The 15,000-nt window shown below is 38.5% G+C and overlaps 2 protein-coding genes and 1 long non-coding RNA gene across 10 annotated transcripts in view; 2 read left to right on the plus strand and 1 right to left on the minus strand.

The window, feature by feature from the left end:
- Positions 1 to 9,334, minus strand: part of LOC137997687 (protein NLRC3-like) — a 27,157-nt gene extending 17,823 nt beyond the window's left edge. For 2 of the 8 annotated variants that reach the window (XM_068843865.1, XM_068843863.1), the window contains exons 1-8: positions 7,721 to 8,007; positions 7,131 to 7,205; positions 6,557 to 6,658; positions 5,858 to 5,944; positions 3,594 to 3,763; positions 3,016 to 3,090; positions 2,428 to 2,529; positions 1,729 to 1,815 (exon numbers count right to left, since the gene is read on the minus strand). The gene's annotated coding sequence lies outside the window, so the exon portion shown is untranslated. Of the gene's footprint in view, positions 1 to 1,059; positions 1,219 to 1,728; positions 1,816 to 2,427; positions 2,530 to 3,015; positions 3,091 to 3,593; positions 3,764 to 5,857; positions 5,945 to 6,556; positions 6,659 to 7,130; positions 7,206 to 7,720; positions 8,008 to 9,185 lie in introns of those variants that run through there. The other 6 variants (XM_068843861.1, XM_068843862.1, XM_068843857.1 and 3 more) reach the window with 6 other exon arrangements.
- On the plus strand, positions 574 to 1,308 carry LOC137996119 (uncharacterized). The gene has a single exon (XM_068841548.1). It carries the CDS (start codon positions 574 to 576, stop codon positions 1,306 to 1,308), a length of 735 nt encoding a protein of 244 aa, XP_068697649.1.
- Positions 9,335 to 9,539: 205 nt separating the features above from the next.
- The window catches only part of LOC137997733 (uncharacterized), a 5,619-nt gene continuing 158 nt past the window's right edge, over positions 9,540 to 15,000 (plus strand). The window contains exons 1-3 of the long non-coding RNA XR_011122568.1: positions 9,540 to 9,593; positions 12,102 to 12,321; positions 14,391 to 15,000. The exon at positions 14,391 to 15,000 is cut by the window's right edge and continues 158 nt beyond it. This is a non-coding gene — a long non-coding RNA (uncharacterized lncRNA). The remainder of the gene's footprint in view (positions 9,594 to 12,101; positions 12,322 to 14,390) is intronic.

The raw sequence follows: 15,000 nt of genomic DNA on the forward strand, positions 1-15,000 counted from the left end.
TCCCTTAGCTCTATAATTATTTTGTCAGTTATCCTTTATCCCTAAAACCCTCAACAAGGCCTCACGATCTGCAATCGAACAGCCCATATGCAAAGGGAGCTTAAATTTCATGTGCAATAATTGTTTGCGTCCACCACAGGCGCCCTCAGCTCATAACGCAATTTTGCAATTCATAACTATTATGTAGCAAGAGAGTTTAATGGTGAAAAGAGTTAAAATTAAGTTAAGTTGAAAAACTGAACGTCTTTCTGTCGCAATAAACTTTCCCTACTTCAAATATGTTGTTCACCTTTGTTTTGTGTCGATTCATTAGCCATTGCTGATATAGTGAAATCAGTACACGAGTTATACACGAGACGTTCAGTTTTTCAACTTAACTTAATTTTTAACTCTCTTACTATATGAGCACGTTATGAGCTTGGGGCGCCTGTGCGTCCACCAACTTGGTCATGATTGTGATGAAATTGTAAGGGCTACAGTGCGAGTTGAACACTACGAGCAGTCCCTTCATAAATCAGTCGAGCGGCCCGCTTTTCTGAGGCAGTTGTGTTTTGCCACGCAAACAAATAAAATATGTGGAAATATGTGGATGATACCACAATCTCTGAGGTAATAACTGAAGGGCAAAAGAGCTGTATTCAGCAAATGGTAGACGATCTTGCTATTCAAGCAAGGAATGACGGTTTTCAGTTAAACGAAAGAAAATGCAAAGAGCTTAGGATTAGCTTTGCAAAAAACGAACCAGAGTTTGACCCTATTTGGGTGAACCGTCAGACCCTAGAGACTGTGAACAGTGTGAAATTATTAGGACTCAATATAAGCAGTGATTTAAAATGGACTGTCCATGTGTCAGAACTAGTTAGGAAAGTTTCAACAAGATTATATTTTCTTAGACAGCTTAAGAAATCGCATGTAGCCACAAGAGAGCTTCTTCTATTTTACATTACATGCATTCGCTCTATTCTGGAGTACGGCAGCCCAGTTTTTCATCGCGCTCTACCAAGTTATCTAAGTGAAGACCTAGAAAGACTTCAAAAACGCGCTATGAAGATTATTTACCCCGAACTATCGTATGCTAAGGCTCTAGAGCTGTCTGGACTTCCAACACTGTATGATAGAAGAGAGTCAATTGCAGCAAAGTTGTTCGATGAAATATGTGCAAATCAATCTCACAGTCTTCACAAACTACTTCCAAGTAGATACCAACCAAGCTACTATCTGAGAGAAAAAAGAACATTTATTCGTCCGAGATGTAAAACTGAAAGATGCAAGAATAGTTTTCTTTTAAGTTTTGTTTATAGTAGCTGAGAACTAGATATAAATTTGTTTCTTATTGTATATAGGAATTTGACGCATGCTTTCAATGTGTGATTCTTTAACAATTTTTATGTAGTATAAGTCCTATAATTAGTTTGTAGTTAAGCGCAGTTGTAAATTTTGTATTTGTAAGCCTTACCGCAATTCAGCTTTTGGCTGCAAGTTTTTAAGGTGAATAAACTATCTATCTATCTATCTATCGAGGAAGGCATAGTTCATCCACTATTTTTCCGCAAGTGAATGTGAATGAATGTATCAAATAATTGCTGTACATTGAGTGGTAAAATTCAACATACGTGTAAGACGTTAATAAGCCAATCTAGGTTCAGCAATTCATAATTGTTGATGGTTTTAACCCTGATGGGGAAAATTGCGAAAGCGGTTGAGAAAAAGTAATACTGATGAACTCACCTCAATTCTTAGCTGCAGAAATTAACCTTCAATTTCTGGCACTGCTGCCTTCTTCTCTGAATCCTTTTCTTTTAAGCCAAAACAACCCTGAAAACAAACACTTGGTGATAAGCAAGTCTAACTCAAGACAAGAAAATCTTTTAGTTTGGAAGCTAGGACAGATGAATACTTCCGGTATTCGCATGTTCAATTTGTGCTGTCTCTTGAGTTTTGAAACCAACCCAGTCGTGCGATTACCGGTACATTTCCTTTTACCACTAACTCCGCTCTCTCCGTACACTGGCATATCAATTCATTATACTATTTCTCAATTTGATGCTAAAGTTTAATGCTAAAAAGTTCTTAAAGGATCTGAATGTAAAAAACTCCGTGACATGTTCCGCAAAGTAATGTGTTAACCCAAAAATCTAACTGAATCAGCCATCTAAAGTAAAACGCAGGATCGGGAACGCCCAAAGAAACCACAGATTCAGAAATACCTCCACCCATTAATTTTAAACTTCCTTTTAAATCCCAAACATCTGCTTATCAAGTACGTAAGGATCTCAATGAACTTAATTTTGTGTTCGCAAGCTAAAACTCAAATGTGATCGTGCAAAGAGGTAAAACCAGCTATTGTGAACAACCAACGGGTTGTTTACCTTTTCCAATGTGGTTTGTATAAAGCAAACTATGTCGAGTATACTGCTCAATACTCACATCAACGTGTGGCCGACTGACAAGAGCTCTGCAATTGGCAAGCATCTGGAGTTTGAACATAGTTTTGACCAAAGCATCCCCATTGATGACCTCTTCAAAGTACTAAAGAAATGCACAATTAAGCATGATTGCCTGGTCTACGAAATGCTGTTCATTAAGGAAATTAAGCCAACCTTGAACACACAATTGGACTGAATACAGTGTACGTGTCAAGCCGTTAAGTGACCTCGGTTTTTCATTCACGCGTACCTTAGAACTATCAACATCTTCGTAATCGTTAAATCCTAGTATTTAAACTCTCTTACTCCTCTTACTTCTTGACCAGATGACGTTATGCAAAGTCGAGACGTCGTCGTTTTTTTGTAGTTTTCTAGTTTCTTATGGATTTCAAGAACTTTTTAGCGTTAAACTTTCGCTTCAAATAGTACTCTAAGTCGCTTCTTATACGTATTTCTGACATGATATGGGAGGACAAATAGTTGAAACAATGGTGAAGGCAGCCTGTCTCGAGCAACAACATACATCCACGCAGATTGAACATTACTAAAATAGACGCATCAAAGTTGAAATTTAGTTTAATATCCTTACCTTGCACAAGATGAAATGAATGTTTTATTCTATCGAGAACGATCACTAATCTGCGTACAGAATGTTCTTGAAGGCCTTAAAAACAAAAATAAAAATGAAATTGAAAGTTTGATTCAAGCATCATCAGTATCATGAGTCACGCGATACTAAAATACTGTGAAATGTTAGAGAAAATTACAATTCTATTGACTAGGCAATTATGGTAAAACGTGTCAGCTCGATTAGAGAGGATAAAACGATCTCTATTAAACACATAAAAACAGTCTAGATCTTTCCACGAAGGTGCCGATGTAAAATCAACAGTACTGAATTATAGACGACAAGGAGAAATTCTCTTGAATGGATCTTATCCCCTCAAAGGAAAACCACGTGTATAATAACGGGGAAATCTGTAATTTAAATTAGCGAACGTAAACTTGCTGCTATATTGCCACAGATCAAAATGATGCAAGAGTCTCTGTGAACCAACTAAAACTGAATAGCGTAGCACGTTCGGCTGATACTTAGCTCTATGGCCGAATTATTTACAAAGGGAGATCGGTTTAGTTAATACACTAAATAAAACATAGGACACAAACCTTCCTCCAGATACAGCCGGATTCTTCCGAAAAATCAACGCCCCTCCTTTCGCGAGCTCTGTAAATGGTTGTGGAATCAACAGGAAGTATACAAAGCGCTAAACTGCACACAGTCAGTGAATGGATGTCTGGATGACGTCAACGAAGGACCTTTTCAGGTAGTGTCCTAACTGAGAATCACAAATACCTTACTAAGTAATGGAGTAAACCCTTTTGCGGCGGAGAAATCTCTCATAGAATTGTCCTGTACTGCACAGCGACATTGGCAAACCAGGAAAAAACCTTATGGATCGCCTTCATCTCTACCCAGGTATTTTAATTATTTTGGGATCATTCTGCAATTAAACCAATCACTAATCACCAGAGATGATCTCGAGATCACGTGAACATAACACGCACCTGACCAAAAAGGTTCATTGATAAATGGCTCAGATGAAATCCTTAGACTTCATTTCATGAGTTATTGGCTTTTCTGCGGTGTCGTCTTAGGCGCGAGTTCTTGATCTTGGAGAAATGTTTATTTTTCATGGTAGAGATTGGGTCATCAAATAGATTACATTGAATTACAGTGTAACCTTGTTTTGAAGAGTATAAAAATTATTTACGTTACGAAGTTTAGTAGATAATGGTTTTCTACGCGTTATGCTATGCATGTTTTGCATAAATTTATGTCTTTGTTCCTACAAATTCTCATGCTATTATTTTAGCATTGTTATATACATGTATAAAAGCAGTTATGCTTTCAGTTTGTTACTCTAGCTCCAAAGTAATCCAGGCAGTTTACTTTATTTTGTTTGAGATGGCTAACGAAGGAGCAGGGACTTCTTTAGACGTCGTCTCCCATAATAAAGCTTCAATAAACCGAGAGTTAACATTTCTGATGTTCATAAGTTCAACTAAACAGAGTAAAATATGGAATATGATCAATGTGGAGATGACTCAGTTATAAAGTAAGCGATTCTAAGCAATTCTGCCGTGGAAGTGATGAATCTCAGTTGGTTGTCTAGAACTTATGTGTGATATGAATAATCAACACAATATCTTTAAGTTTGCATCCCAAACTCATTACTGACCCCAACGAAGTCCCCTCGCAAAATTACGCGCAATATTTATTTGTAACACAAATGTCTGAGGTAGGGTAGTTACTACACGTACATCTCAGTCACGATTGGGGCCCTGTTATGGTGGTTTTATAGTCATCCCTTATCCCTAAAATTACTTAAATAATTGGAATTTGACAATAACTGTCAATTGTAAGGTGTAAAGCGACCTGTTTTTTAGCAGATAACCTGATACACAAGCGGTTGACTAAATTAGTGAGCCTGAGAGCAAGTCTTGGACATGGACTGATAAATAACCCCTCAATTAATGTTCATTACCAGTCGCCAGTGATTTAAATCCTCGGCAAAGTGACCAAAAGTATGATAATTCAGAAATCAAAGTTATTTTGTTATTATCCTTAAAAGTATCTCGGTTATCCCTTAGCTCTATAATTATTTTGTCAGTTATCCTTTATCCCTAAAACCCTCAACAAGGCCTCACGATCTGCAATCGAACAGCCCATATGCAAAGGGAGCTTAAATTTCATGTGCAATAGTTGTTTACGTCCACCACAGGCGCCCTCAGCTCATAACGCAATTTTGCAATTCATAACTATTATGTAGCAAGAGAGTTTAATGGTGAAAAGGGTTAAAATTAAGTTAAGTTGAAAAACTGAACGTCTTTCTGTCGCAATAAACTTTCCCTACTTCAAATATGTTGTTCACCTTTGTTTTGTGTCGATTCATTAGCCATTGCTGATATAGTGAAATCAGTACAAGAGTTATACACGAGACTTTCAGTTTTTCAACTTCACTTAATTTTTAACTCTCTTACTATATGAGCACGTTATGAGCTTGGGGCGCCTGTGCGTCCACCAACTTGGTCATGATTGTGATGAAATTGTAAGGGCTACAGTGCGAGTTGAACACTACGAGCAGTCCCTTCATAAATCAGTCGAGCGGCCCGCTTTTCTGAGGCAGTTGTGTTTTGTCACGCAAACCAATAAAATAACCCAGGAAGGCATAGTTCATCCACTATTTTTCCGCAAGTGAATGTGAATGAATGTATCAAATAATTGCTGTACATTGAGTGGTAAAATTCAACATACGTGTAAGACGTTAATAAGCCAATCTAGGTTCAGCAATTCATAATTGTTGATGGTTTTAATCCTGATGAGGAAAATTGCGAAAGCGGTTGAGAAAAAGTAATACTGATGAACTCACCTCAATTCTTAGCTGCAGAAATTAACCTTCAGTTTCTGGCACTACTGCCTTCTTCTCTGAATCCTTTTCTTTTAAGCCAAAACAATCCTGAAAACAAACACTTGGTGATGAGCAAGTCTAACTCAAGACAAGAAAATCTTTTAGCTTGGGAGCTAGGACAGATGAATACTTCCGGTATTCGCATGTTCAATTTGTGCTGTCTCTTGAGTTTTGAAACCAACCCAGTCGTGCGATTACCGGTACATTTCCTTTTACTATTAACTCCGCTCTCTCCGTACACTGGCATATCAATTCATTATACTATTTCTCAATTTGATGCTAAAGTTTAATGCTAAAAAGTTCTTAAAGGATCTGAATGTAAAAAACTCCATGACATGTTCCGCAAAGTAATGTGTTAACCCAAAAATCTAACTGAATCAGCCATCTAAAGTAAAACGCAGGATCGGGAACGCCCAAAGAAACCACAGATTCAGAAATACCTCCACCCATTAATTTTAAACTTCCTTTTAAATCCCAAACATCTGCTTATCAAGTACGTAAGGATCTCAATGACCTTAATTTTGTGTTCGCAAGCTAAAACTCAAATGTGATCGTGCAAAGAGGTAAAACCAGCTATTGTGAACAACCAACCGGTTGTTTACCTTTTCCAATGTGGTTTGTGTAAAGCAAACTATGTCGGGTATACTGCTCAATACTCACATCAACGTGTGGCCGACTGACAAGAGCTCTGCAATTGGCAAGCATCTGGAGTTTGAACATAGTTTTGACCAAAGCACACCCATTGATGACCTCTTCAAAGTACTAAAGAAATGCACAACTAAGCGTGATTGTCTGGTCTACGAAATGCTGTTCATTAAGGAAATTAAACCAACCTTGAACACACAATTGGACTGAATACAGTGTACGTGTCAAGCCGTTAAGTGACCTCAGTTTTTCATTCACGCGTACCTTAGAACTATCAACATCTTCGTAATCGTTAAATCCTAGTATTTAAACTCTCTTACTCATCTTACTTCTTGACCAGATGACGTTATGCAAAGTCGAGACATCGTCGTTTTTTTGTAGTTTTCTAGTTTCTTATGGATTTCAAGAACTTTTTAGCGTTAAACTTTCGCTTCAAATCGTACTCTAAGTCGCTTCTTATACGTATTTCTGACATGATATGGGAGGACAAATAGTTGAAACAATGGTGAAGGCAGCCTGTCTCGAGCAACAACATACATCCACGCAGATTGAACATTACTAAAGTTGAAATTTAGTTTAATATCCTTACCTTGCACAAGATGAAATGAATATTTTATTCTATCGAGAACGATCACTAATCTGCGTACAGAATGTTCTTGAAGGCCTTAAAAACAAAAATAAAAATGAAATTGAAAGTTTGACTCAAGCATCATCACCCGCATCATCAGTACCATGAGTCACGAGATACTAAAATACTGTGAAATGTTAGAGAAAATTACAAATCTATTGACGAGGCAATTATGGTAAAACGTGTCAGCTCGATTAGAGAGGATAAAACGATCTCTATTAAACACATAAAAACAGTTTAGATCTTTCCACGAAGGTGCCGATGTAAAATCAACAGTACTGAATAATAGACGACAAGGAGAAATTCTCTTGAATGGATCTTATCCCCTCAAAGGAAAACCACGTGCATAATAACGGGGAAATCTGTAATTTCAACTAACGAACGTAAACTTGCTGCAATATTGCCACAGATCAAAATGATGCAAGAGTCTCTGAGAACCAACTAAAACTGAATAGCGTAGCACGTTCGGCTGATACTTAGCTCTATGGCCGAATTATTTGCAAAGGGAGATCGGTTTAGTTAATACACTAAATAAAACATAGGACACAAACCTTCCTCCAGATACAGCCGGATTCTTCCGAAAGATCAACGCCCCTCCTTTCGCGAGCTCTGTAAATGGTTGTGGAATCAACAGGAAGTATAAAAAGCGCTAAACTGCACTCAGTCAGTGAATGGATGTCTTGATGACGTCAACGAAGGACCTTTTCAGGTAGTGTCCTAACTGAGAATCACAAAGACCTTACTAAGTAATGGAGTAAACCCTTTTGCGGCGGAGAAATCTCTCATAGAATTGTCCTGTACTGCACAGCGACATTGGCAAACAAGGAAAAAACCTTATGGATCGCCTTCATCTCTACCCAGGTATTTTAATTATTTTGGGATCATTCTGCAATTAAACCAATCACTAATCACCAGAGATGATCACGAGATCACGTGAACATAACACGCACCTGACCAAAGATCAAAAGATACAAAGGTTCATTGATAAATGGCTCAGATGAAATCCTTAGACTTCATTTCATGAGTTATTCGCTTTTCTGCGGTGTCGTCTTAGGCGCGAGTTCTTGATCTTGGAGGAATGTTTATTTTTCATGGTAGAGATTGGGTCATCAAATAGATTACATTGAATTACAGTGTAATCTTGTTTTGAAGAGTATAAGTATTCTTCATAAATGTGGCAAGATTTCATATGTTTTTTTTACACTGAAGAGGCAACAATATTGTATTTTGGAATGCTGTAGTCAAACCCGCACAGACATTCAATTTTTGTAAAATTTTGAAATACCTTAAGTTGCCCGGCAAACACACGTACGTTCATTTGCTGTCGAAAGGTTGGTTGAGACAATGGTGAAGGCAGCCTGTCTCGAACAACAACATGCTTTAAAAGAGATTCATCATAAAAAATACAGACGCATGATCTTCGAAGTTGTCGAACTGAATTTGCCAGTTTAATATGCTTACATTGCACAAAATGTAATGGATGTTTTATTCTACCGAGAACGATCACTAATCTGCGTAAAAGAAGCTCTTGATGGACTTAAAGACGAAAATGAAAATGAAAGTGAAAAAGATATTTTTGAAGTTTCAGTCACGCACCATCCGTTTGATGAGTCACACGATTAAAAAAAAAAAAGAAAAATGTGATTATGTAGGAGAAAATTACACTTCTAGTAAACGAAGCCATAGTAACACATGTCAGCTCGATTAGAGAGGATAAAATGATCTCCAAAGAGATAAAAACATAGTCTAGATCTTTCCACGGAGCACACTCAACAACATTGAATTAAAGACGACAAGAAAAATTATCTTGAGTGGATTATCCCCTCAAAGACGAACCACATCAACTAACCAATGCAAACTTGTGCAATATCACGACCGATGGAAACGATGCACGAACCAGCTAAAACTGAATAGCGTAGCCGGATACTCGGCTCTTTAAGCGAATCATTTGCAAAGCGAAATTGGTGTCAGTGTTCAGTTTAGTTTATGCATTAAATTAAAATATAGGACACAAACCTTCATCCAGATACAGATTCTCACGAAAAATCAGCATCCCTGTTTTCCCGAGCTCTGTCAGTTCTGTCATGCATCAACAGGAAGGATATAATAGCTCCAAAAACTGCACCCAGACATTTGGTGTATGAAGTCAACGAAGGAGGTCCTGATTGAGAATGGCAAAGATATGAGAGTCGCTAGGACCAAAAATACAATGGAACCGCTCTAACCCTGGGACCGGAGGAAATTTCCGTTTAGGGGGGTGTCCGGTGTACTGAGGTTTTACCCAAAAGGCAATTTTATGCCGCATATTGTGTTGTCTTACTGTAAGTACCAATACATGGTACATCAGTAGTATTAGGTACATCAGTAAAGGAACAAACAACATGGTTCACAAGGAGGCTTTTCAAAGTCAGTGTTACACGCAGGGTAATATGATCCCACTTTAAAATGATTTAAACATGTAATGTTCAAGATTCTCTGTCTAAATTTCCAAGATGCTTGTTAACTGCATCTGATTACAACGTTCAAATATTTGTCTTTCGCTTAAATTTTCCAGCTCTAGAACCAAGCACTTCTTTGTGTGAAAGGTTACTGCCAGGAAAATCAAAATGTTTCTCACTTCTAATTGGGATTTCACAGCTGCATGGTTACCGTGATTAAACGTGTGATATAATTTTGGTGGCTACATAGCTTTCACGTCCGGTTTAAACGAGGTCAATTTCTTTGTTACGGACTGAAAATTGCGTCCGGTTTTCGGAATTCAGGGGTTCTGGTTACTGAGGTTAAAAATAGAGAAAATGAGTGACAGATTTTGGGACCGAAAAAATGTCCGGTAAAGAGAGGATTCCGGTTTAATAAGGGTCCGGTTTAAATGGGTTCCAATGCACAAGAGTTTTAAACGATTCAAACAAATGAATTCGTCAGATTCGCTCTGACGAAGGGCTAACGCTCGAAACGTCAGCTTTTAGAATCTCTGTACGGTGGCCAATTTACATTATCAATTCCGTTGATAAAACCAAATTTTGGTTTACTTATTGTGTACAAGATGGCACACTCACTTAGCAAATGATGCAGCCAAAATACAAACAGTTTAGTCTTCTTTGTCAGAATGAAACAGGCTAAAGAAAAACAGTTCAGACCAATCATAAATAAACCGATGGTGACTTATGTTAACAGGGAACATGAAACTGTTTAACAATCAAGTAAAATCGCGTTTAGCCCAGTTTTCACTTGCAAACGATTAAAAAAAATGCAAAGCGAGATAGCTCGCAGTGCTTGAACAGCACGTTGTGATGTCGAATAATGTAGCCCACCATCAATGAATCAACGCAGCGATGTATGAAACATATATACCTAGCATATATATGACATATATATGACATATAGCATTGCGTGAAATGATTTAAGCAAATGAGGAACAGAACAGCTCAAAAATGAATCGCTAAGCATTACGTCAAAAGATTCAGAGGTTTATGAGACGGTTTAGTTAAAACACTAGATAGTCACGGTAGCTTGAAATGGCTTTTTCAGCTTTTTGGGTTGGCAAGAATTGGCGTAGCGTGACTTCAACTTAAGTCGCCTAATGGAACAGCGATCTGCTGGGGGCATGACGTTAAAGGGCGCGAAATACGAGATACAAAAACCCTCAACTTAACGCGCAACATTGTTTCGTTGCAAGTTTGGGTTGATGTCTCCCGTTTTTCACCTTGCATAATCAACTTGTCGCGCAACAAAAACATTTTTTGCGGGTTGAAGAAAGTTGTTACGAAAAGTAGAGCGCGGATCTACTCTGAGCAACAAATTTTGGCTTTGTTGCTCGTTTTTCATCAAGCTCACAACTTGTCGTGCAACAAATGTACTGGTGTACTAGTTAATCAACCAATCAGCGCCCTGCATTTCTTCAACCCGCAAGGTGAAAAACGCGAAACATCGACCAAAACTTGCAACGAAACAATGTTGCGCGACAAGTTGAGGGTTTTTGTATCTCATCTTTCGCCGCCTTTAAAGGCCTTTAACTAGTACACGAGCAAATTTGTTGCGCGACAAGTTGTGAGCTTGATGAAAAACGAGCAACAAAGCCAAAATTTGTTGCTCAGGGTAGACCCGCGCTCAACTTTTCGCAACAACTTCCTTCAACCCGCAACAAATGTTTTTGTTGCGCGATAAGTTGATCATGCAAGGTGAAAAACGGGAAACATCGATCGACCCAAACTTGCAACCAAACAATGTTGCGCGCCAAGTTGAGGGTTTTTGTATCTCGTATTTCGCCGCCTTTAGCAATGTGAAATTTGGCGCGAAAATAGAAGCCTCTAGTCTACTCAAGAGCCTTTAGTGAAAGTCTCAACATCGCCTGAAAGCTTTTCAGATCGTTGTTTTGTTCCGGTAAGTTCCTTCACTTGAGCTTTCTTGATTTGATCTTCCATAAAGCGAGCTGTGTTAAATCAATTTGTTAGGCTAATTCTACCGCCGGAGCTATATCTCACTGAAGGATTATTTTCTTCTTTATCTTAACGTCTGCATCAGAGCACATTTGATCATTTGATGTTTCAAAACGTTTCGGTTCAAGCCATCTTGTCATGTTTTCGGTTCCTTGACAATTCTTACATTTCACAGAGTGCCTTTTCGTTTCAAACATGACACTTGTCACTGAGGCGATGATTCAGAGCTGACCATGAATCAAGTCAATAGGCCATTGTAAACAATGTAAACCTTCATCAACGCGTGTTGTAGCCTCACAGGCAAAACAAAATGCGTGACCAGCTGAGGGATACAGTTTTCGTTTGTTTTCACGGTCACGCAATGAAAATCCAGACCTGTTTTCTGTTGTTTGTAGGCATTGCACTCAATGTGCATTCCAGCGTTGTATAATGGTATTTTGCCAATATTTATTAGATTCCCTCGATGAAATAACTGGAAATCTTGGGCCTGTTTCAGATTAAGTTTGAGAATGACGGTTCTTTGCGAGGCTGCTTTGGAGAATGGAGACGTCTCTTTAGAAATAATCGATTTAATGGATCAAGCTCCGAGACTTTTAAACGTAGCATTGGAAGATCAACGGTCTTTCTGTCGGTATGAACCACAAGCAGTGACGGAACAAGGACGCAGGGGAAGACCAAAATTTGCAATTTCAGAACAACAGCTTGCTTTTTCAAAGGTGGGAAATTTTCCTGTTTCTGAGTTCTACTTCTACTTCATTAGTTGATAAAGCGTATCAAACGCATCACATCAATATAAAATAATACATAAATGATTAATACAAATAACTATCAATCTGAATAAGAAAAGTTATATACAAATAAAATAATACTAAAAAATTTATATTATAAAATAATTTCAAAACCAATTCCCAGCTTCAATGAAGTGGTCACATAGAGTGGCCTTAAATTTTAAATTTTCATCTATATTGACAATATTACCTGGAAGTCTATTCCCGCCATTGATTGATTGACCATGGAAAAAAGCTGTTTGCGTGCTGATTACAATTTTAGTGTGGTCTTAAAAAGGTTTTGGACTTTCCACACCTTAAAGTACGACGTAAAGTAAGATACAAATCCCTCTCGATATCAACCGAGACAACCGAGAGAGAATTCGTCTACCTTCAAGGGATGACCACTCCAATTTATTTAACATATTAGTTACTACTCCTAGTTCTTTTCTGTCTTTTGAATAATATTAAAACAAAGCCTAGCTTCTGAACATTGGATCATGTCAATACGATGTATGTCTTTTTGTAAATATAGATACCAAGTAGAATTTGCATATTCTATCTTAGGCCTTACCAGACTTTTATAAAGCTTGGATTTACAGGCTACAGAAGCATTTCTAAAATTCCTCCTAATAACGCCAAGAGTCTTCTTGGCTCCTGATGTTATATGTGCAATATGCTCTGACCATTTAAGATCTTCAGAAAGTATAAACACCTAGGTAAGAATGGTGATGAACTCTAGTCAAAACATGATTATTAAGAACACTGATATGTTGCATCTAAATTAGCTTTCTTAGCGGAAAAACAGATGGTATGACATTTTTCAACATTAAAGGACATTTGCCAGTCTCTTTCCCATTTAGCTAAAGCATCTAAATATTTCTGTACGACTTCACAATCAGCTGGACTATTTATACTACGATATAAATACAGTCGTCTGCAAACAACCTCATTGTTGATGTATACATAAAGGTAGGTCATTAATGTAAACCAGGAACAGTAATGGTCCCAGAACCGTGCCATTGGGGGACTCCCGATGTCACAAAACACTGAATTGATAAAGCACCCTCCAAGGCTACCTTTTGTGTTCTCTTAGTAACAAACACTTGGATCTAGGACAATAAGGTGCCCTGAATTTCATAATGGCTTAGCTTATAGAGCAGCCTCTGATGAGGTACTCTGTCGAAAGCTTTAGAGAAATCTAATATGAGGGCATCAACCTGGTTTTTTTTTTTTTTTTTTTACAATTTTGAAATACTGAAAGTTTCTTGTAGGACTCGTGTCGAGCTTGCCTCAGTAAATGTAGCCCGGTCACCACTCTCAGTCGGTACTTTTAAATGACACAGCAATAAGCAAGTTGCGAATTTTACAACAACAACAGAACAGAGTCGACGTTCAGAAGGTGAATAATGTGCATTTCAAAGGAAAGTTCATATTATTCCCCTGGACATCGTTTCTGTTCTTTTGTTCATGTTCATTAGGCTCTTTACAGTTAGCGATCACGTGGTACAAAAACTGCCCTACCTGAGACCAAGATTGCGCACAGGGACAAAAAGAACAAAGAAAAGTTAGATTAAGTTGTACTTCTGTACCATGTAATTTCTTTCACAGAGAACAACTTCACCTTTACCGTCATGGTGTTAATGTTTGGTGTCAGCCAGCGTACGATGGAAAAAAGGAAGGAAGAGTATGCCATGACAAACTAGTCTCGGTTCAGTGATATAGAAGACGACATTCTAGATTCTTTTATCGAACGCATTGCGAAAAATTGCCAGCAGTCTGGTAAGGTTTTGCGATTATCATATCTCTAGTTTTGCAGGAATTGGTTTCGTAGCATGAAATGGTTAAAAATGCCACTTTGCCGAGACGTTGGCGTAGTGGACATGCCCGCTAAATAATTTTTCAGGGAGAATTTGTATTTCACTCAGTCAAACACGGACACGTGTAAACGGAATTCTGCAATTTCGTGTAGTAACTGCTCCGTTGATGAATCAAACGCTTCTCTTGTTTGTTGACAGGTTCCAAAAGTATTGAGGGCTACCTTGCCGGCTTCACAAGGTTACGAGCGCTGCGTTGGCGGCTAAGGAATGCCATAAAGTCGATCCCGTTGGTCTGAGGTTACGATCTATGAATAGTTTCCATCGACGTCAGTACAACATTCGTTCCCCCAGCAGCTCTGAGGCATATGGAGTTAGGGTGGTTTAACGGTTATCAACCGCGCCTCCCACCTCTGTGACCCGGGTTCAATCCTGGCTTCGGGTCGTATGTCGGCTGAGTTTCAGTGGATCTCAACCTGACTCCGAGGGTTTTTTCCCGGGTACTCTGGTTTTTGTCCCTGCTCAAAATCGACTCCCAGTCAATTATATCTGGCTGGGTTTGCGGTGCTCCGAGATCACACATGGATCGTATGGTGGCAGCCAGTGCAGCGCCTTCACATGCATTCGGTCCGATCCCGTTGAGCTGGTTGATCCTGAAAAGCCCTTGTTGGGATGTTGGGAGCGGTCAACTAAGCGCACATTTACATTTACATTTACATGGACGGGAATCACAAGCTTATTTAACTATACAGTACTGTTTGCAACGACTTCCTCGGTGTTTGGCGAACGTTTCATTACTTTCGTGTACACA

The sequence above is a fragment of the Montipora foliosa genome, chromosome 3, assembly GCF_036669935.1.
Source record: "Montipora foliosa isolate CH-2021 chromosome 3, ASM3666993v2, whole genome shotgun sequence".
Lineage (NCBI taxonomy): Eukaryota > Metazoa > Cnidaria > Anthozoa > Scleractinia > Acroporidae > Montipora > Montipora foliosa.